The following is a 23750-nucleotide window of genomic DNA, read 5'->3' as shown; positions in this document are numbered from 1 at the left end:
TCCTTCTACTTCATCAAGCATATCAGCAAATCCTTCTCCATCAACTTGTCTTGTTGCATGGATGATTTTCCTAACTCCCCTATCAATTTCAGGGAAGCCTTTAAAATCATTCACAACTTCCACTCCATCAGTCCTTCCAGCAGGCATTTAGTTTGTGGTTTAATTCATCCATTGCAACTTGATGAGTGCTATTGCATGAGCAATAGTGAATGATTTCCAGCACTACATTATTTCCAGTTTAGGGTCTGCATCAATTGCTGATTGAATGTGATCAAATACCAGGCAGATGTATGTGGCCTTGAGAAAATGAATGATGTCCTAGTCAAGCAGCTGAAGCAAAAGGTTGTATTTGCAGGTAAAAATACAGCCTCAGCATTTTCATTTTCATGGCAAACAGATTCAGGATGGTTAGGTACATTATCTATTATTAATAGGTCCTTAAGTTCCAACCCTTCCTCTTTCAAATATTTTTTCACTTCTGGGAACCATTGATGCATTGGTGGAACCATTCTATAAACAAGACAGCTATCTTGTTCTGATTATATGGCCAGAACACAAGCATAAATAATTTTTGGTTTTGCTTTTGAGGGCACATGGGTTCTTTGCTCTGTACACCATGCTTAGCTTTATCATATGCCCTGCAGCATTGCCACAGAGTACCAGAGTTAATCTGTCTTTCCATGCTTTAAGCCCTGGTGCTTCCTTTGCACTTTTATGAATGTAGTTTCTGTTGGTCATCTTCTTCCAGAAGAGGCCAGTTTTATTCCAATTGAAGACTTGCTGTGTATGGTATCTTTTCTCCTTAATCTACTTCTTCAAGTCTGCTAAAAATGTTGCAGCAGCTTCTTCACTGGCAAATGCAACTTCTTTAGTAATTCTTATGCTTTTCAGCCCAAACCTATTCTTGAATCTGTGTAACTGTCCCTTACTTGCAGTAAATGGCTTGGTGTCACTTGTTTCAGGGGATCCTTGCTGATGTCTTTGTGTAGGTTCTGTGCTTTCTGGTACAACACATTGCTATCAGAACACCTTTCTGTTCATATCTTCCACCCACAAATGTAATGCCTTTTCCAGCTTAACTAAGCACTTAAGAACTGTGGCCATAACTCCATAACTTTTTTTTTTTTTTTTTTTTTGAGACAGAGTCTTGCTCTGTAGCCCAGGCTGGAGTGCAGTGGTGCGATCTCGGCTCACTACAACCTCCATGTGGCTATAACTTTTGCAGTTTGAGGTGTGTCAGCAAGACTAGCATGAATTTCTTTTTCCTTCTTCACAATTTCACGGATAGAAGATTCATTGTTATGGTAGATCTTAGTAACCTAGGCATATGATTTTTTTCTTTGCTTATTGTGTTGAGAACTTTTACTTTTTTTTTTTTTTTTTTTGGAGATGGAGTTTCGCTCTTGTTGCCCAGGCTGGAGTGCAATGGCACGGTCTCGGCTCACTGCAACCTCTGCTTCGTGAGTTCAAGGGATTTTCTTGCCTCTGACTACCAAGTAGCTGGTATTACAGGCACCCACCACTACGCCTGGCTAAATTTTTGTATTTTTAGTAGAGACTGGGTTTCACCATGTTGGCCAGGCTGGTCTTGAACTCCTGACCTCAGGTGATCCACCTGCCTCAGCCTCCCAAAGTGCTGGGATTACAGGTGTGAGCCAGTGCGCCCGGCCAACTTCTACCTTTTTGCCTAAAGAAAGTATTTTGTGGCCTATTTTTGGCATATCTGACTTGCTGGCATCACTACTCTTGTGTTTTGGGGCCATTAGTAAGTAAAATAAGGGTTACTTGAACACAAACACTGTGATACCACAACAGTCCATCTGATAACTGAAAAGGCTACTGAATGACTAAGGGGCAGGTAGCATGTACAGTTCAGATACACTGGGCAGAGGGGTAATTAATGTCCCAAGTGGGATGGAGTGGGACAGCATGAGATTTCATCACAATACTCAGAATGGTGCACAATTTGAAATTTATCAATTGTTTATTTCTGGAGTTTTCCATGTAATATTTTTGAACCATGGTTGGGTGAGATTAACTGTAACTGCAGAGAGCAAAATCGCACATAAGAGGGGACTACTGTAAATCATTCTGATTTCACTGTTGTTTGACCTTTAAAATTTTTGGGGTGGGTATGGTGGCCCACACCTATAATCCCATCACTTTGGGAGGCTGAGGTGGGAGGATTGCTTGAGCCCAGGAGTTCAAGACCAGCCTGGGCAACTTAGTGAGACCTGATCTCTACAAAAATAAAAATAAAAATAAAAAACAAATAAAATTCTTCAAGCTCTGTCTCCAGTGAAGGATCCTGCTATGTGGTGCCTTTTGTATTGAATTGTTTTCTTTTTTCCATGGCAGGACTATGGCAGCCAGGGACGCCACTTCAGGCAGCCTGTCAGAGGAGAGCAGTGCTTTGGACCTGCCATCAGCGTGTGACATAAGAGATTATGTCCTGCAGAGACCCAGCCAAGAAGCCAACAGCGAGGCTTTCAGCTCTTTGGAATTCCATTCTTCTCCTTATTCTTCTGATGTGGATCCAGGTAATAAGCAGAGTTTAAAAAAAACTAACTTAAAAACAACATACGGGTGTGTGATAGTTTGTTTCTCTCTCTTCCAATAGCAGATCTCTGAGAATGCTTCATTGTCTTAGGCAGAAAAACATCTTACCTAAGCAAAGCTATCAGGAGGAACTTCAAAGGACAGCTTCCCTGGCACAGCAATGACAAGGAGCTGTTTCCTGGATGTCTTTTTGTTATTGTTGCTGTTAATCTCAGGTCTCTTTCTAATCTCCTTCAAAATGAATTCAGAAGCAGGGGAATATTTGGTTCAACAAAGAGAGAGTGGAATTGTTTTTTTGTTTTGTTCTTTTAAAACTTCAGAAAATAGCAATGTGGGCCTGTTACGTGTGATGAGTAATAAAAATAGAGACTTTAGCATTCCTTGTATGAAGTATGCTCTGGATTTAAGTAACAGCCTTTCTGCAAGGTTTCCTGACTAGATTGCCGAAACATCTATTATTTAAACTAATGATAATTCCCTGATGTAAGTGGTGACCGTCTTTAGTGGTAAAGCCCTCTCTTTCATATTAATTACCTGATCTGAGTCTGGAGGCCCGCAGACCTGGATGTATTTATTTATTCATTTATTTCTTGTTAGTTTTGGTTAATCCCCTAGGTCTATCACACAGACCTGGATTTAAAGTTCAGCTCTGCCACTTACTGGCTATGTGACTTGGGGCGTGTTCCTTAACCCCTCTGAGCTCCAGAGTCATCTACAAAATGGTGATCAGAATGCTTGCTCCACCCAGTCAGGTTTAGCTTAAGGTAAACCTGTAAGGTACTTAGCATGGTTTTTCTGCCATCGATGGGTGCTCAGTCAATGTTGTTGTTCTGGCAATTAAGAAATCCAAATGGTCAGGTGTGGTAGCTCACACCTGTAATCCTAACACTTTGGGAGGCCGAGGCGAGTGGATCACCTAAGGTCAGGAGTTCAAGACCAGCCTGGCCAACATGGCAAAACTCTGTCTCTACTAAAAATACAAAAATTAGCCAGGCGTGGTGGCGGGCGCCTGTAATACCAGCTACTCGGGAGGCTGAAGCAGGAGCATTACTTGAACCCGGAAGGTGGAGGTTGCAGTGAGCCGAGATCATGCCACTTCACTCCAGTCTGAGAAAAAGAGCAAAACTCTGTCTCAAAACAAAAAACAAAAAACAAACAACAACAGAAAACAAATCCAAATATATATTTTTAGAAAGAACTCATTGTGGGTACTAAGAAAATGTAGGCTTTAATGATGATGAATTCAGTGATGACTACAGGTAGGATGTGTAACTGTCATTGCCTTCAAGAATTCTATGGAGAAATATGTTTAAACTCCTTTGGGATTCTCTTCTGATTTTCAGGACATAGAGTAATCAGGATCAGTAAGTCTCCTGTTTAATTTGTACCTGACTGTGTTAGTTCATTCTCACACTGCTATAAAGAGATACCTGAGACTGGGTAATTTATAGAGAAAAGAGGTTTACTTGGCTCACAGTTCTGCAGGCTGTACAGGAAGCATAGCAGCACCTGCTAGCCATCAATCAGGGTGGAAGGCGAAGGGGAAGCTGGCACTTCACATGGCTGAAGCAGGAGGAAGAAAGAGAGGGGGAAGGTGCTACACACTTTTAAACAACCAGATCTCATGAGCACTCAGCACCAAGGGGATGGTGCTATAAACCAATTAGGAGGAACTGCCTCATGAACAAATCACCTCCCACCAGGCCCCACTTCCAACACTGGGGATGACAATTCCACATGACATTTGGGCAGGGACACAAATCCAAACCATATCACTGACCAAGAATTAGATAATTCTTTATCCTTTTCCTTTCTAGACTTAACATCTTAGTTCCTTTAACCTTCCCTTTTTTCCCTGCCATCCTGCTGCCTCTACATGACTTTCCGTCCCTAAAACTGATTTTGTTCATCATCCCTGGGTAGCAACAGCATTTCTTAGAATGAGTGAATGGAGGCAGTTGAACAGAACTTTGTGTGTGTATGTATTTATTTATTTAGAGACAGGGTTTTGCTCTGTGCCTAGGCTGGAATACTGTGGTGCCATCATAGCTCACTGCAGCCTTGAACTCTTGAGCTGAAGCTATCCTCCTGCCTCAGCCTCCCAAGTAGCTGAGATTACAGGCTCACATCACCATACGTGGCTTTTTTTTTTTTAAATTTTTTGTAGAGACAGGGTCTTGCTTTGTTGCCCAGGCAAGTCTCGAACTCTTGGCCTCAAGTGATCCTCCCACCATGGCCTCTCAAAGTGCTGGGATAATGGGAGTGAGCAACCATATCCAGTTTGAACAGAACTTTAGAAGTATTAGCATGTTGAAATACTTCAAGGCAATGGCTCTATTCCCTTAGGGAATTCAGTGTGGACTCAGTTTTTACTTTTTATTGCCTGTTAGTTGACTAATCTGTAGAAAAGCAACTGTTATTAATTGGAATTGGTTGACAGCTCTAAAAATAAGGAGCATGTTGAAATATTTATGTAGGGGTATTTGTTAAAAATATGGGTATTCTATGCCAAAAAGGTTGTTTGGGGAACCCATGTCTAAACATGGGAAGGGGTACTCAAATGCTAAGACAACCATTTTACACGGTATTAGTGGTGGTCGTGCTGGGTTAGACAGTCTGGTTGGAATTCTGGTTCTGCTTCTTCCCCTGGTTTGACTTTGGGCGAGCCACTTAGCCCCTCTGTACCTGTCTCCTCATTTGTAAAATAGAGATGATAACAGCACCTCCTTGTTGGGGAGGTGATAAGGTTGTACAAGGTAGTGCATGAGGCATAGTGTGTGGCAGGGAGTGGACTCTCAGGACATCCAATTCCTCATCAGCTGCGGTGCTCAGCACACTACAGTACTGTCTGGTCAGCTCAGGATTTTTTTGTTTTTTTTTTTTTTGAGATGGAGTCTCACTCTGTCACCTAGAGCACAGTGGCATGATCTCGGCTCACTGCAACCTCCGCCTCCCAGGTTCAAGCGATTCTCCTGTCTCAGCCTCCCAAGTAGCTGGAATTACAGGTGAGCGCAACCACACCTGGCTAATTTTTGTGTTTTTAGTAGAGATGGGGTTCACCATGTTGGCCAGGCTGGTCTCGAACTCCTGACCTCAAGTGATCCACCCACAGTGGTCATCCCAGGCATGAGCCACTGCTCTGGGATTACAGGCATGAGCCACTGTGCCCAGCCAGCTCCGGCTTTTATCACAAATACCATACACTGGGTGGCTCCTCACAGCTCCAGAGGCTGGAAAGTCTAAGGTCAAGGTGCCAGCAGATTTGGTGTCTGGTGCTGTCCCTGTTCTTGATTTGTAGACAGCCACCGTCTTCCTGTGTCCTCACATGGCCTAGAGAGAGAGCCTCTTTCTCATGTCTCTTATAAGGGCACTAATGCCATCATGAGGCTTCTACCCTCAAAACTTAATTACCTCTAACTGGGCACAGTGGCTCACGCCTGTAATCCCAGCACTTTGGGAAGCCGAGGCGGGTGGATCACCTGAGGTCAGGAGTTCTAGACCAGCCTGGCCAACATGGTAAAACCCCGTCTCTAATAAAAATATAAAAATTAGCCGGGCGTGGTGGCAGGCACCTGTAATCCCAGCTACTCAGGGGGCTGAGGCAGGAGAATCACTTGAACCCAGGAGGTGGAGGTTGTAGTGAGCGAAGACTGCACCATTGCACTCCAGCCCGGGCAACAGAGCAAGACTCTGACTCAAAAATAACAATAATAATAAATAAATAAACATAAAAAAATAAAACATTCACATTGGTTTACTCATCCTACCCCGTGGAAGGCTCTGGGTGTAATTATTGCTCTCTGCATACTCCACACTGCAGTGTTTTAGGGCACATTAATAGTGATCACTTCCATTTATTGAGCATTTACTACTTGTCAGGTTTTGTATTGTCAGGCTCCATGCTAAATATTTCACAAACATTATCACTTTTTTTTTTCTTTTCGAGACAGAGTCTCACTCTGTTGCTCAGGCTGAGTGCAGTGGCACAATCTCGGCTCACTGCTACCTCCACCTCCCTGGTTAAAGCAATTCTCCTGCCTCAGCCTCCCAAGTAGCTGGGATTACAGGCATGTACCACCATGCCCAGCTAATTTTTATATTTTTAGTAGAGACGGGGTTTCACCATGTTGGCAAGGCTGGTCTTGAACTCCTGACCTCACGTGATCCACCTGCCTCAGCTTCCCAAAGTGCTGGGATTACAGGCGTGAGCCACCACACCCGGCCCAAACATCACCACTTTTAATTCTTATCACAAACCTGAGAAGTGGAAATCATTCCTATTTAATAAGTGAGGAAACAAACTTGGAAAAGTTGGGAAACTTTCCCAGTGTCACTTAGCAAATGACAGAGCTGACTGAATCCAAAGGAAATGTTTCACTTTTTTTTTTCTTTTTCGAGGTATGGTCTTGCTTTGTTGCCTAGGCTGAAGTGCAGTATTGTGGTTCCCCTGGACTCAAGAAATCTTCCCTTCTCAGCCTCTGAAGTAGTTAAGACTATAGGCATGTGTTATCCTGCCTAGCTAATTAAAAAAAAAAAATTTTTTTTTTTTTTTTTTTTTTTTGTTTAGAGATGGGATCTCACTATGTTGCCCAGGCTGGTCTTGAACTCCTGGGCTCAAGTGATCCCCCCGCCTCAACCTCTCAGTGTTGGGATTACAGGCATGAGCCACCACACCCAGCTAAAATCACATTGTTATTGGGAAAAAAAGAAAGCTTTTTCTAACCTGGGAAGTGACCAAGAGGATGATACCACTGAGACAAGGAACTGCTGCAAATAAATTTAGGCAAGTTTTGTTAACTTGATAGAACAAACATTTTGGAGAGGTGGAAAGAGTTTTAGGGAGGAATATTAACTTTTTGATACTATTTTATTCAAACTTAAACATTTTAAAACGATTTTTATTTTGCTGTGCACTCTGCAATTCTGTAGTACTTTTATATGTTTTGCCACAATACCTACTAGGTTTGTTTTTATTTATTTATTTATTTATTTTATTTTTTTTGAGACGGAGTCTCGCTCTGTCGCCCAGGCTGGAGTGCAGTGGTGCAATCTCGGCTCACTGCAAGCTCCGCCTCCCGGGTTCACGCCATTCTCCTGCCTCAGCCTCTCCGAGTAGCTGGGACTACAGGCGCCCGCCACCACGCCCGGCTAATTTTTTGTATTTTTAGTAGAGACGGGGTTTCACTGTGGTCTTGATCTCCTGACCTCGTGATCCGCCCGCCTCGGCCTCCCAAAGTGCTGGGATTACAAGCGTGAGCCACCGCGCCCGGCCAGGTTTGTTTTTAAAAAGGACCAGGGCTGTGAGTGGTGGCTCATGCCTGTTATCTGGCATATCTGGCATATTATGAGGCTGAGGCAGGAGGATCCCTTTTTTTTTTTTTTGAGACAGAGTCTCGTTCTGTCGCCCAGGCTGGAGTGCAGTGGCACAATCTCGGCTCACTACAAGCTCCGCCTCCTGGGTTCATGCCATTCTCCTGCGTCAGCCTCCCAAGTAGCTAGGACTACAGGTGCCTGCCACCATGCCTGGCTAATTTTTTTTGTTGTTGTATTTTTAGTAGAGATGGGGTTTCACCATGTTAGCCAGAATGGTCTCGATCTCCTGACCTCGTGATCCGCCCGAGAGGATCCCTTGAGTTCAGGAGTTTGAGACCAGCCTGGACAACATGGCAAAACCCTGTCTCTACTAAAAAAAAAAATTTTAAATTAGCCAGGTGTGGTAGTACACACCTGTGGTTCCAGCTACTCTGGAGGCTGAGGTGGGAGAATCACTTGAGCCTGGGAGGTGGAGGTTGCAGTGAGCCGTGATCGTGCTACTGCACTCCAACCTGGGCGACAGAGCAAGACCTTGTCAAAAAAAAAAGGACCAGATCACCCAGAGCTTCCCAAGAACTAAGTGAGAATGGTATCTTTCAGCCATGACAGGAGCAGGGAATACACTAGAATCAAATGGAAGCCCAGCCATTCTGTTATTTAATAACACCATCTCTAGTAGATCACCCTAAGCAGAAATAAACATGCTTAGGTTTATCTATCACAAAGAGAACTTCATTTTAACATCACTAGGAGACTTTTACACAGCATGGAAGGCTGTTGATTTTTCTGTAAACATTCCAGAGCAACCTTTTGTGAGAAATTATCTACAAAAGTCAGTTAGGAGGCCGGATACACTGGCTCATGCCTGTAATCCCAGCACTTTGGGAGGGCGAAGCAGGTGTATCACTTGAGGCCAGAAATTCAAGACCAGCCTGGACAACATGGTGAAATCCCATCTCTACTAAAAATACAAAAATCAGCCAGGCATGGTGGTGGGCGCCTGTAATCCCAGCTACTGGGAGGCTGAGGCGTGAGAATCACTTGAACCTGGGAGGTGGAGGCTGCAGTGAGCCAAGAAGACACTACTGCACTCTAGTCTGGGCAACAGAGTGAGACTCTGTCTAAAAAAAAAAAAAAAAAAAAAAGTCAGTTAGGAGAGGTTATCGCTGGTAATCTGGCCGTTACCAAGCAATGAACTTGAGGTGACAGCTTTAAACTCTGAAGGAGGTCACTGCCCTAACAGCCCAACCTGGTTTACTCCGACCTGACCATTTTCCACCTTAAGTTTCAGAATTGTCCAGGGGCCTGGGTTTTTCATTTATAAGTTGAGTCCATTTTCTTTTCCATGCCTCTTGTTCATAGGTAGCTGTAGTTACGGGTTCTCTCCCCATGGACCTTCAGGAGGCTCTTGCCGACATTTTAATCTAATTCTGATAACTCTGGATCTATTGTTTGCTCAGAGACATGCCCACCTTTACACTAATCTCTACTGGGGTACTGATGGCCACCATTCTATCTCAGATTCTTAACACCTCCAGTTCCCAAGCCAGTTTGATGTTCTTGGTTTGCTTACTTGCTGTTATGTATTGTAAGGAAGTTGATCTTCCAGGGATTGGTAAATATAGCCAAGGTTTCCAGTTGGAGGGTCATTCAGGGTGACTCACCATTGGTCTCTGCCCATCCTGGTATTTACTCAGTGAGGCACACACTGTTGGCTACCTTCATGTAGCTTGTGCTTGGCTCAAAACAGAGGTGACTATCTCAAGAACTGGCAGAGTATGGCAGGTTGTTTACAGCTGAATGGGGGTCTAAGGGTGAACTTGGGACCTGGCTCCCCCAGCTACTGGGTGAAATAGAGCCAAGCTTTGATCATTAGGATTCATTATTAACTTGGCATAGTTTTTACAATTTCTGGGTTTTTTTGTTTTTTTTTTGTTTTGGAGACAGAGCCTTGCTCGGTCACCCAGGCTGGAGTGCAGTGGTGCAATCTCAGCTCGCTGCAACTTCTGCTTCCCAGGCTCAAGCAATTCTCATGCCTCAGCCTCCCTAGTAGCTGGGATTACAGGTGTGCACCACCACACCCAGCTGATTTTTGTATTTTTAGTGGAGACAAGGTTTTGCCATGTTGGCCGGGCTGGTCTCAAACTCCCGGCCTCAAGTGATTTGCCCACCTCAGCCTCCCAAAGTGCTGAATTACAGGTGTGAGCCAGTGCACCTGGCTTGACCGTAAGAGTTCAGTCATATCATCTGTTGTCAAATTCTTCAGTCAAAATCCAGACACAGAGTTGGCAAGGGGTTGGGGTTCACAGTGGAGGCGTGGTGTAGTCTTCTGGTGGCACAGCACAAGCCAGCAACAGGCACGCTGGAGAGAATACCCAGAAATCCAGGCAGTGGCAGGCAGTGTGCAGTCACCTTCTCAGTGGGTAGCAAGGTCCCAGCTTCCAGGTTGGAGTGAGCATCACAGTTCTAACCCCTGGAAGAGTAGTAGGCCAAGGAAGGGTGACCTTAGCTTTAGGATGCAGCAAGGACCACTGCAAAACCCAGTTACGAGAACATGGGCCCAGGCTTAGGCTTAACTTGTGTAAAGGATTCCCCATTTCACCTTGCAGCTGCCCCTGACCATGGGCCTATCCCTGCCCTGCTTTTCCCAGCCAGGCTTTTTGAAGGGGCTGCCTGCCTTCCTCCTCACTTCTTCATCTCAGGATTGCTCCTCATTCCCAGGCACATGGCCTCTACCTCCATTCCCCTCTGGACTAAGCCTGCCCTTACTCAGATGCCAGTGATCTTCCCTAGGAGCCAAACTGGATGGACACTTCTCTGTCCTTATGCTTTGTGCCCAACTGCCGCATCACTGTTCATACCCTGGAGGAGCGAATTAGTAGCAAGGACATGAGACTTAAGAGCACTTTCCAGAAAACTATTGGGCTGATAAGAATCTGAGAGTGTTAGAAAAACCTCAAAAGCCAGTCATTCCAGTCATTCCAGTCATTCCAGTCTGAGTATGTAAAGACGGGTAAAACTAGGCTATATATGTCCAATAAAGACAGAGTCCATCTGGCCTGAAGTTCCCACCCAGCCATTCCTCATGAAATGATGGTAAAATAAACAACTTTTCACTTAAGGCAGGTGCTGGATTATAAAATCCTCCCCTCAGCCCTTCCTAGTGAGATATGGCAGAAGACCTGCTGCTGCCAAACAGGGCTTCCTGAGGGCGGGTGCAGAGGCTCATGCCTGTAATCCCAGCACTTTGGGAGGTCAAGGTGGGAGGATTACTTGAGCCCAGGAGTTCGAGGCTACAGTGAGCTATGATCGTACCACTGCACTCTAGCCTGGGGGACAGAGTGAGACCCTCTTTCTAAAGAGAGAAAAATATAGAGTGTTCCTGGAACACCTTTTCCATAACATTCTTCTGTTTAGGACCCTTTGAGATGTCATATTACACTACTTTTGTCTTTAGACTGAGTCTCGCTCTGTTGTCCAGGCTGGAGTGCAGTGGCGCAATCTCGGCTCACTGCAACCTCCGCCTCCTGGGTTCAAGCGATTCTCCTGCTTCAGCCTCCTGAGTAGCTGGGATTACAGGCACCCACCACCCTGCCCAGCTATTTTTTGTATTTTTAGTAGAGACAGGGTTTCACCATATTGGCCAGGCTGGTCTTGAACTCCTGACCTCAAGTCATCCATCCACCTTGGCCTCCCGATGTGTTCAGATTACAGGTGTGAGCTACCACACCCGCCAATCTTACGCTACTTCTTTCCTTCCAGCTCCAATCAGAAAGCTCCTCTGCCTTGTTTTCAGGACTCTGTGTAATCTGCTGCCTGGAATATTTGTTCAAAATATTTAATAACCAATACAGCAGTATTGCAATATTTCAACAACTGGCACGGCTGTACAGGTGCACGCGAGCTGAATAGAGGCCCCTGCTGCTGTCCAACTGCACATTAACATAGGCCTGCCAGTCCTGTCGGGCTTGCTTTTAGGCTGAGCCAACTGTTAATGTCTTAGCTGCATTGTTCCCCTCTCTGGAATGTGCCCCCTCCTCCCTGGTCAACTCCAGTCCACTCCAGCGATGGCTGAATTGAATCCATTAATTAGTCCCAGGTACAGACTTGCTGCTGGACTTGAACACCCTGCCTGTTAGATACTTGTTTTCTTTCTCGTTTGCTGCTTGGCTCAAGGGAAGCATAGAGTATACAGAATGGAAGAGCTGAGTTAAGAGACAGATGATCTTGGTTAAACCTCTCAAAAGCAAGATCACAAAGGTCACCCGAAGGCCCAGTCCCATGTGTACTGCTGGAGCTTGATAAACTCTGGGTAGCTCATGTGGCGTATCTCACCTGCACCCTCTGGAACCTTTGTCCTGGAGAGCATCCAAGGTGCTTTCTAATATAGGACAAGGAGTTTCTCTGAAGTCGTTGTTGTTAGACGTTAACAATACAGATGCAGGAAATATCAGCCGTTTCCTCAAACTTGAACTTCTGCCTAAGAGCAGTGTCGGGGAAATTGGTTGCATGTAGACAGCAAATTGAATGTTAAACACAATAAGTCTTTGATGATTAAAGGCCATAGCTGGCAGGCAGTTATAAGTTTAGAGTAAATAGTGATTTAATGCACCTTTAGTCTTATTCTGGGAATCTGTCAACATCCCACTCTTCAAAGCCCATTTTGTAACTTGTGTATTTAGGCATTTCATCCAAGGAATTTAGTATTTAAGAGTAAAAAAATGTTTGTTGTCTTCCTCTCTATAATTCATATTTCTTTGGAATTCTATAAAATTTTATTTCTAAAAGGAATGAATTATAAGCTCTTAGATAAAAAAACTCAAAATTTATATACTAGTTGTCAAATTCTTGATGTGTTGTTGTTGTAGTTTTAAAATAGGAGTCAGGGTATATTTTAGATATATATATATAATGCTAAAGACATTTTATCGGTGCAGTAAGTGATATCCAACCTAGTGGCTAATACCCAGTCACTAGACTGGACCTGAGATACAGAGAGTACGGAGAGGAAAGGAAAGAAGGGAACAATGGGTATTGAACCAATTCTCTGGGAAATAACTGAGGACACAGTTGGGTACATTTTATCAGATACCAAGTAGATGAGCTTTATTTGGAAGGTTTGGGTATTCTGTGTGGCAGTGCTTCTCTGCTTTTGTTGCCTCTTCCTAGATTTGGGGGTTTTTTGTTGTTATTGTTTTGAGACACAGTCTCACTCCATCACCCAGGCTGCAGTGCAGTGGCGAGATCTCGGCTCACTGCAACCTCTGCCTCCCAGTTTCAAGGATTCGCCTGCCTCAGCCTCCCGAGTAGCTGGGACTACAGGAGCCCGCCACCACACCCGGCTAATTTTTGTATTTTTAGTAGAGACAAGGTTTCACCATGTTGGCCAGGCTGGTCTCAAACCCCTGACCTCAGTTGATCCATCTACCTTGGCCTCCCAAAGTGCTGGGATTATAGGCGAGAGCCACCATGCCCGGCCTCCTAGATTGAGTTATGCAGATCCAGCTATCTAGACTGAATTTTCAGCTCCAAAATTGGATTTTGAGCTCTTTGCATGCTGCTGTTAGAAGTTAGCAGTGAATTTTAATTGTATGGCCTGAGGTGTGAAGGATAAACCATAAGTGTATATGACTAAGGCTCACAGAGTTAGAGAAGGTTACAGTCTCTGAGCTGGTGGATCCGCACAGCTCTTTAGGAACTACAAGTTTGAGATTGAGTGGGGTCATGGGCTTGTGGGGCCCTGGATGCTCTACCTTATGCATTCAGGCAGGCATTCATCCAAAGAAAGGGTGCCAGGACCAGGAGGAGTTCGAAAACCACTAAGTGGCCGGGTGCGGTGGCTCACGCCTGTAATCCCAGCACTTTGGGAGGCCGAGGCTGGTGGATCACTTGAGGCCAGGAGATCGAGACCATCCTGGTCAACAAGGCAAAACCCCATCTCTACTAAAAATACAAAAATTAGCCAGGTTGGTGGTGTGAGCCTGTAATTCCAGCTACTCAGGAGGCTGAGGCAGGAGAATTGTTGAACCTGGGAGGCGGAGGTTGCAGTGAGCCGAGATCACGCCATGGGCACTCCAGCCTGGGCAACAAAGTGAGACTGTCTTAAAAAAAAAAAAAAAAAGAAAGAAAAAAGAAAAGCACAGAGCTCAGCTAATCCTCTCATTTTCCACATGGGAAAGTTGAATCCCAGGATAATGAAGAAAATCACCCAAGGCCATGTAGTAACCTGCCAACTCCTATTTTCTGGATGACCCTCTGTGCAGACTAACTGTAACTTCTCTATCCCTTCTTTAAAACGAAAAAAGTATAGTTCTCTATAACTTTCGATATGTACTGCTAAATTATGTGTCACATTAAATAGTCATTGGAGAGGATAATAATAGAATTATTTTATTTTTTATTTTTGAGACGGAGTCTCCTCTGCCGCCCAGGCTGGAGTGCAGTGGCGCAATCTCGGCTCACTGCAAGCTCCGCCTCCCGGGTTCACGCCATTCTCCTGCCTCAGCCTCCCGAGTAGTTGGGACTACAGGCGCCCGCCACCACGCCCGGCTAATTTTTTTTATTTTTAGTAGAACGGTGTTTCACTGTGTTAGCCAGGATGGTCTTGATCGCCTGACCTTGTGATCCGCCCGCCTCAGTCTCCCAAAGTGCTGGGATTACAGGCGTGAGCCACCGCGCCCGGCCCAGAATTATTTTTAAAAGCTCAAGAATGTTATTTGCCACCTGTGACATCTCTTGTTGTTCCTCACTTTTAAGTTTCAAGGGCACGTGCTATGGGGGAAGAGGCTTATTTACTTCTGTGTACTTTGCCTGCAGTCACAGTTTTAAAAAGAAATCCCAACTGAGTTGAAAAACTGGCCGTGTTACTGTCTCAAGCCACACCTCCAGGGCACTTATCTGCCAAGTCCAGGTGCACAGCAGTGTGACCTCATGTTCTGGCCTGATAGCTCCCCTCAAGGGCTTCTTCAAGTAAGCATTCATCTGACTTTTTACTCAGCTGTATCTTCTTAAAATACAAGGAAACAACTGGATTACAATAGTCAATCCCAAAGACCGTAGGCCATAAGACTCCCATTTCAAACAGACACCGTCACTAGTTTCATTCATTGTTATGTATTTATAAGATAAAGACTATACCCAAGGGAAGACCAAAAGATGGATGGTTTTTCCATTTGTTGTGCACTTACATTTCAGGCATTGTGCTATGCATTTTACACACATTGTTCTTTTGATTCTCACAGCCGCACCCAAGAAGTAAATCCTATTATGATCTCCTTGTCACTCATGAGGAAACAGAGTTTTAGAGAGGCTCGTTTCATATTAATGTTACCCACAGACTGGTGGAAATCTGAGACTCAAACCCGGGTCAGGTTGACTGCAAAGGCAGAACTTTAAAGAAATGCAGACATCTAGGTATGATTACATACTATGCATTAAGAATTAAGCTTTAGGCCAGGCACGATGTCTCACACCTGTAATCCCAGCACTTTGGGAGGCCAAAGTGGGCGGATCACCTGAGGTCAGGAGTTCGAGACCAGCCTGGCCAACACAATGAAACCCCGTCTCCACTAAAAATACAAAAATTAGCCGGGCATGGTGGCGCATGCCTGTAGTCTCAGCTACTCGGGAGGCTGAGACAGGAGAATTGCTTGAACCCGGGAGACAGAGGTTGCAGTGAGCCGAGATCGTGCCACTGCACTGTAGCCTGGGTAACAGAGTAAGACTCCGTCTCCAAAAAAAAAAAAAAAAAAAGAATTAAGCTTTAAATATTTGCAGTTACTTCTTTAAGTCTGAGCTAGCATCTTTCTACTAAGTCAGTATCTTCAAGCCGACATTGGTACCCTGTCAGGGTGACTGTGACTCCTGGTCCACTGGACCAGCATTGTGTCCACTGTCCACTGAGCTCTCCTTTCCATTTCTCCCATCTTCCTGTTGTGGAAGAAGCTCGAACTACTTGTGCACTAATTGGAGAGAAGGTGTTGGGGCTCAGAAAGCAGTACCCCAAAAGGAAGGTCTCTGCAACAGCCTCAGAAGCAAAAGTTTTCCTTTGACCTTGGTCTGCCCTCTTGTCTCAGTCTCATTCTCCACCCAAGGCCAGCCGTAGAAGCTAGAATCCCTCTTCCCCAAGGCGGGTCATAGATACCAGAACCCCCTTTCTCCAAACCAGCCATAGAACCTAAAAATATTACTCTAATTTTCCCTCTGCCTTTCTGGGTAAAACTTGGCCATAAAGAAATTATCTGGCTGGGTGCAGTGGCTCACCCTTGTGATCCCAGCACTTTGGGAAGCCAAGACGGGAGGTTCGCTTGAAGCCAGGAGTTCGAGACCAGCCTGGCCAATATAGCAAGACCTCGCCCCTACAAATAAATTAACTGGGCATGGTAGCATGCACCTGCAGTCCCAGGTACTTAGGAGGCTGAGGTGGGAGGATTGCTTGAGCCCAGGAGGTTGGGGCTACAGTAAGCTACAGTCGTGCCACTGCACTTTAACCTCAGTGACAGAATGAGACCTCATCTCTTTTAAATTGAAAAAAAAAAAGAAAGAAAAGTTATCTGACCTACCTTGTTTGACTGTAGGTGATAAGACCCCCATTTCAGAGCAGGTCCTGTCCCATGCCTCGAAGGAAGGAGTGCTGCTCAGAGAGGCCAAGAAGAATCTAGACAGACAGGCCTTGCTGGGCTCCCCACTGAATCTATTAACATGAGATCTTACCTTTTATGTTCAATCATATTTCTACACTTTGATGTAGTGGGGTCCCCTTTGCCAGTGCCCCCCATCTGCCCCAGTGAATGTGGGCAGGGAAGGGGAATCTCTGGCCCAGGAAGACAAAAAGGCTTCTCAAGCCAGATCATTTGTTGAATTGGCAGGATCCTCTCATGTGTGCCTCCTGGCCACACTGCTATTTTGCTGTTGTAGAAATATGAAAGTCATATTTCTACAACAAAGTCCATAGTTTATTGAACCTAAGCATAAAAAGGGACAATTTCCCCTGTATCTTTGGGTTTGCATTCTGAAGCCTTTGGTGTATACACATTAAATAAATTTGTATGCCTCTCTCCCATCAATCAAGCTGCCTCATGTCAGTGATTTTCAACAAACCTCCAGGGGGCCAAGGGCCTTGGTCTCCACAAAGGCATCGCCTTCTCGGTTCAATTTCTCACACCAGGTAGGGTCCAGCTTCTTATGTGAAAACCCAGGGAAGAAAACAAGTCAGGAATTTTAACCCCCTTTGCTGGAATAAATGAAGCCCTTGATCACTTTTTCTACCCAGAAGAAATTTTATCGTCTGCTGCCAGAACTCTTCTTATTCTTGGCTCTTTGCCCTTGAAATTGCTGTTTGTCTGCTGAGTGGCTGCCCTTGGCCAACCTTTTAGCTCCCTGGAGTTTTTGATAGTTGGCTTTTGGTAACATGCTTGAAGTTACAAAAACCCAGCTTATTAGAACATAACTTTTAAGGATAAAGGCTTTTATGTTAATTCCTGGGTCCCCCATGTTTGACTGACCAGGTTCATATTTTGCCCTCTGCCTGGCCTAATCACGCAATGCCTGCAGCGTCTGCCTGCTACACCTAGACCCTGGTGTGAGTGGGGAATAAGGGTCGGTCAGTTCCTGGCACATGGTAGGTGCTCAGTAAAGGCTGCTGAATGAATAAATGAAAAACACATATAAGTGAAACTTGATAAGGTTTAAAAATGGAGATCAAGTATTTATCACAGTGCCTTGCTCATCCATTTGTAACATTATCATAAAATTTAAAGCTCTGTGTAGGATAATCTAACATTTCTAAGTTAAAAGCATATATTATTACATAAGCCCTGCAGATTTGTTTAACTCTTGACTGGAAAGTCAACTAGTCTCTCTTAAAAGCCCCTGGCTTTTTTTCCTTGAAAAGAAAACAGCAGAGAAATGAACAGCTGTAAGGAGATATAATGCTACTGAGAATAGAATATTATTCCTACATTTCCCCATCATGAAGAAAGCATGTTCCTAGTGGAGTTGTTTCTTTTTTAGCAAATATTTCTGTAATAACCATGTATGCAATTATGGCTTTAAGGATACCCCTAAATTGCTTTCAAAGCTATTTTCTTAAGAAAACTCTATTCCATATTTTAAGCATGTGAGGTTTTTTCCTTCTTTTTTTTTTTTTTATTATTATTATACTTTAGGGTTTTAGGGTACATGTGCACAATGTGCAGGTTTGTTACATATGTATCCATGTGCTATGTTGATTTCCTGCACCCATTAACTCGTCATTTAGCATTAGGTGTATCTCCTAATGCTGTCCCTCCCCACTCCCCCCACCCCACAACAGTCCCCGGAGTGTGATGTTCCCCTTCCTGTGTCCATGAGTTCTCATTGTTCAATTCCCACCTATGAGTGAGAACATGTGGTGTTTGGTTTTTTGTCCTTGCGATAGTTTACTGAGAATGATGTTTTCCAGTTTCATCCATGTCCCTACAAAGGACACGAACTCATCATTTTTTATGGCTGCATAGTATTCCATGGTGTATATGTGCCACATTTTCTTAATCCAGTCTATCGTTGTTGGACATTTGGGTTGGTTCCAACTCTTTGCTATTGTGAATAGTGCAGCAATAAACATACGTGTGCATGTGTCTTTATAGCAGCATGATTTATAGTCCTTTGGGTATATACCCAGTAATGGGATGGCTGGGTCAAATGGTATTTCTAGTTCAAGATCCCTGAGGAATCGCCACACTGACTTCCACAATGGTTGAACTAGTTTACAGTCCCACCAACAGTGTAAAAGGGTTCCTATTTCTCCACATCCTCTCCAGCACCTGTTGTTTCCTGATTTTTTAGGTTTTTTCCTTCTTAAAAATAATACAACTGAGGGGCAAATTTAAATAAATTATAAAAAACAAACAAACAGAGGTGTACCCCTATTTCTTCATAATATATTCAGTAGTTGTTGTTTTGTCCAGAATTTTCTTTTACAAAGAACTCTTGGAAAATATTAGGGATTGTTAAGCGCAGTATAAATAAGATGAGGAAGTGACCCACAGACTAACACCATTTTAGAAGTAGAGTTTGAGGAAAAATTGGTTAAAATAATGTTGCATGTTTTTAGCCAATAATACCCAGAGAGCTGCTCTGAGCCTAGGCCTGGAGGTGGTGCCTGGCAATTTCTTGCTATCAGGCAGTGTTTGAGTCTACTGCCCTCTGGTGGCTACTTTTTACACTTTCCTGAGCCTTACTGAGAAAAAGAGTTTAAACATACCAGATGTGTGTTAAACCTTTCTCATTTATTCTTTGCAGAGTTCTGTGCCTACTCCAGGTAGAATTAAAAGTTCTCAGAGATTATTTTACTCAACTGAAATCCAAGAAGGTAATTTCTCTTAAGGTCACCACTGTTAGGTATATTCACTGCACATGAATTATATAATTTGATATCTTTTTTCATTTATCCAGCTGGGTTGATTTCCGGCTAGAATACACACATGAATAGTGATGTCTAATTTTTTGGCTGGGCTCAATGGCTCACGCCTGTAATCCCAGCACTTTGGGAGGCTGAGGCAGGTGGATCACTTGAGATCAGGAGATCGAGACCAGATTGGCCAACATGGTAAAAACCCTGTCTCTACTAAAAATACAAAAAATTAGCTGGGCATAGTGGCATGCACCTGTAATCCCAGTTACTTGGGAGGCTGAGGCATGAGATTCACTTGAACCCAGGAGGTGAAGATTGCAGTGAGCTGAGATCGAGCCACTGCACTCCAGCCTGGGAGGCAGAGTGAGACTGTCTCAAAAAAAAAAAAAAAAGAAAGAAAGAAAAGAAAAAATGACGTCTGATTTTTCTTTATACATTTGCCAATAAAAGTTGTGCTTTTTTTTTTGGCAAAGATAAAACCAAGGAATTTAAATTTTACTTTTTTGATGAAATTATAGTACCATTAAAGGATAATTGGCCAGGTGCAGTGGCTCACACCTGTAATCCCAGGTGGGAGGCCCAAGGTGGGCAGATCACCTAAGGTCAAGAGTTTGAGACCAGCCTGGCCCACATGGTGAAGCCCTGTCTCTACTAAAAATACAAAAATTAGCTGGGCGTGGTGGTGGGCACCTGTAATCCCAGCTACTAGGGAGGCTGAGGCAGGAGAATCGCTTGAACCCAGGAGGCAGAGGTTGCAGTGAGTTGAGACTGTGCCATTGCACTCCAGCCTGGGTGACAAGAGCAAAACTTGATTTAAAAAAAAAAAAAAACAAAAAAAAACCATAATCACAAAATTGAAAGAAAAACAAGCTTTTGGGACTTGTAATCTAATAAGATGGCATGGAACTATTTCTCCTTGCTCTTCCCTGCTAAGCAACTATGAACCCTGGAAATGCAAGAGGCAACCAAAGGAGAACTTGGAGATTTAGTAAGAAGGTGAATTGGTTTTGGGGACCCAGGACTGGAGGAACAATATGGTGTCCGAGTGTCTTCTGTCCTCCTACCCAACTGAAGAAGGCAACCCAGACCCAGTGCATCCTAACCTGCAACCGAGCAACAAGAAGGTGGCCCGGTACCTTCTCCCCAGGACTGACAGGTTATCTATCTGACATGACCAGGAAAGCCCAGCCCCCGGGAGGGGGAGATTAATAGGAGACCACTAAGTAGCCAGAGGAAGTGCTCACCTTCAGAGGGCCTGGGACTTCCTCCCCCTGCTGAGTGATCGCTCTATGGCAAGCACGCGCATGTGGGAGGATTCTGCCAGTTCAAGAAATGATCTGGCCTGGGAAGCCTCTTTGTTCCCTTGGGCCAGAGCCTCCCTCCCCTGCCTACATTCACTGGGGAGCTGGGGGGCACTGGCAGAGGGGATCCCACTATACATCAGACAGCCCAACCCAGGGACCTTCTTCCTCCCAGGGAGCTTGAAACTTCCTTCCTCCCCAAGAGATTCCCATACCCTGAGGATGAGGCCTGGGAAAACATCTTCCATTCCTTCAGGCAGCACCAGCAGGGGCCTTTGGAAACCTCAGCAGTTCCAGATAAATCAAACAGATCAAAAGAAGCAGCATAAACACTGAAAATTAAACTTTCATTGAAACCACAATCACAAAAGTAGGCCAGGACCTGCATGCTAACATAAAGGATTTCTTTCTTTTTTTTTTTTTTGAGATGGAGTCTCACTCTGTCACGGAGGCTGGAGTGCAATGGCACGATCTCGGCTAGCTGCAAACTCCGCCCCCAGGTTCAAGCTATTCTCCCACCTCAGCCTCCCGAGAAGCTGGGATTACAGACACCTGCTTCCATGCCCGGCTATTTTTTGCATTTTTAGTAGAGACGGGGTTTCACTGTGTTGGCCAGGCTGGTCTTGAACTCCTGACCTCAGGTGACCCACCCACCTTGGCCTCCCAAAGTGCTGGGATTACAGGTGTGAGCCACCGTGCCTGGCCAAAATAAAGGATTTCAATAGGACCAAAATTCTCTAAATGTAATAGACAAAATGTTTAGATACAACTAAAGATCACTTGTCATACCAAGAACCAAAAAATTACAACTTGAATGAAGAAAGACAGTCACGGCTGGGCGCAGTGGCTCATGCCTGTACTCCCAGCACTTTGGGAGGCTGAGGTGAGTGGATCACTTGAGGCCAGGAGTTTGAGACCGCGTTGGACGATCTAGAAAGACCCTGTCTCTACAAAAAATAAAACAATTTGCCAGGCAGGGTGGCACGTACTTTTAGTCCTAGCTACTTGGAAGGCTGAGGCAAGAGAATTGCCTGAGCCCAGGAGTTCAAAGCTGCAGTGGGCTGTGATTGTGCCACTTACACTCCATCTTGAGCAACAGAGAAATGCCTTATTTGACAAGGATTTTAAAGCAGCCATTATAAAAATGCCTCAACAATCAATTATAAGTTCTCTTGAAACAATGAAAAAAACAGAAAATCTTAGCAAATAAATAAAAGTTATAAAAAGAAGCAAGTCAGCCGGGCACAGTGGCTCCCACCTGTAATCCTAGCACTCTGGGAGGCCGAGGCAGTAGATCGCTTGAGCCCAGGAGTTCAAGACCAGTCTGGGTAACATGGCGAAACCTCGCCTCTGCAAAAAATACAAAAATTAGCTGGGTGTGGTGGTGCACTCATGTAGTCCCAGCTACTTCGGTAACTGAGCTGGGAGGATCGCTATTGTCCTGGAGGTCGAGGCTGCAGTGAGCCATAATTGCACCACTGCACTCCAGCGTGAACCACAAAGCAAGACCCTGTCTCAAAAAAAAAAAAGAAAGCAAAGGAAATGATATAAATGATAGAGCTGAAAAATATGATAGCCAAACATTGATAAATTGGACCTCATAAAAATTAAAAACTTTTGCTTTGTGAAAGCCCATGTGAAGAGAATGAAAAGACAGGCCACAGACTGGGAGAAAATATTTGCAAATCCCATACCTGACAAAGAACTAGTTTCTACAATATGTAAAGAACTCTCAAAACTCAGCTCTCAAAAAAAAATGCAATTCACTTTTACAGGTCAATACACAATTCAGTTTCTCCACATCCTTGGAAGCACTTGTTATTTTCTACTTTTTTGATAGTGACCATCCTAATGGGTGTGAGGTGATATCTCACTGTGGTTTTGACTTGCATTTTTCTGATGATTAGTAACGTTGAACATATTTTCCACATGTTCATTGGCCATTTGCATACCATCTTTGAAGAAACATCTATTGAAATCCTTTGCCTATTTTTAAAATTGGGTTGATTTTTTTTTATTGAGTTGTAGGAGTTCTTTACGTATTCTAGATACTAACTTCTTATCAGATATGTGATTTGCAAATATTTTCTTCCTTTTTGTAGATGGCTTTTTCACTCTGTTGATTGTGTCCTTTGATGCGCAAAGGTTTTTGGGTTTGATGTTGTACTGTTTGTCCATTTTTGCTTTTGTTTCCTGTACTTTTGGTGTCATATCTAAGAAATCATTGCCAAGTCTAATGTCATGAAGCTTTTCCTCTGTGGTTTCTTCTAGGAGTTTTATAGTTTTAGGGCTTATGTTTAGGTCTTTAATCCATTTTTGAATTAATCTTTGTATATTGTGTAAGATAAGGTTTTGAGTTTGTTCTTTTTATCTTTTTGTTTGTTTGTTTTTGTTTTTTTGAGACAGAGTCTCACTCTATCCCTCAGGCTGAAGTACAGTGGCATGATCTCGGCTTACTGCAACCTCTGCTTCCTGGGTTCAAGCGATTCTCATGCCTTAGTCCCCCAAATAGCTGGGATTACAGGTGTGTACCACCACGCCTGACTAATTTTTGAATTTTTAGTAGAGACAGAGTTTCACCATGTTGGCCAGGCTGGTCTCGAACTCCTGACCTCAGGTGATCTGCTCTTTTTAAAAAAAAAAAAAAAAAAAGTCTTGGTCTGTTGCCCAGGCTGGAGTGCAGTAGCATGATCCTGGCTCACTGTAGCCCCTGGCTCCTGGGTTCAAGAGATTCACGTGCCTCGGCCTCCCGAGTAGCTGGGATTGCAGGTGTGTGCCAATGTGCCTGGCTGATTTTTAGTATTTTTAGTAGAGATGGGGTTTCACCATGTTGGCCAGGCTGGTCTCGAACTCCTGATGTCAAGTGATCTGCCCACCTCGGCCTCCCAAAGTGCTGAGATTACAGGCGTGAGCCACCACGCCTGGCCTCGACTTTGTTCTTTTGCATGTGGATATGCAGTTTTCCCCTCACCATTTGTTGGAGAGACCCTCTTTTCCCTATTGAGTAGTCTTGGCACCCTTGTCAAAGATCATTTGAGCATATACGTGAGGGTTTATTTCTGGGTCTTTGTCCTGTTCCATTGGTCCATATGTCTGTCTTTATGACAGTGCCACACTGTTTTGATTACTGTAGCTATGTTTTGAAATCAGGAAGTGTGAGTCCTCCAACTTTTTTTTCCTCGGAA

General features: G+C 44.2%; 1 protein-coding gene across 4 annotated transcripts in view; it reads left to right on the top strand.

Annotated features, from left to right (window-relative positions):
- Positions 1 to 23750, top strand: part of SHLD1 (shieldin complex subunit 1) — a 115209-nt gene that overhangs the window by 22276 nt on the left and 69183 nt on the right. For all 4 annotated transcript variants that reach the window (XM_032142557.2, XM_032142558.2, XM_058433063.1 and 1 more), the window contains one exon: positions 2359 to 2540. In XM_032142557.2, coding sequence (XP_031998448.1) covers positions 2359 to 2540 — 182 coding nt within the window. The remainder of the gene's footprint in view (positions 1 to 2358; positions 2541 to 23750) is intronic.

This window comes from Hylobates moloch, unplaced genomic scaffold (genome assembly GCF_009828535.3).
Source record: "Hylobates moloch isolate HMO894 unplaced genomic scaffold, HMol_V3 SCAFFOLD_21, whole genome shotgun sequence".
Taxonomy (NCBI): domain Eukaryota; kingdom Metazoa; phylum Chordata; class Mammalia; order Primates; family Hylobatidae; genus Hylobates; species Hylobates moloch.
The sequence above is the reverse complement of the archived record's forward strand: the minus strand, read 5'-3'. Positions and strand labels throughout refer to the sequence as shown.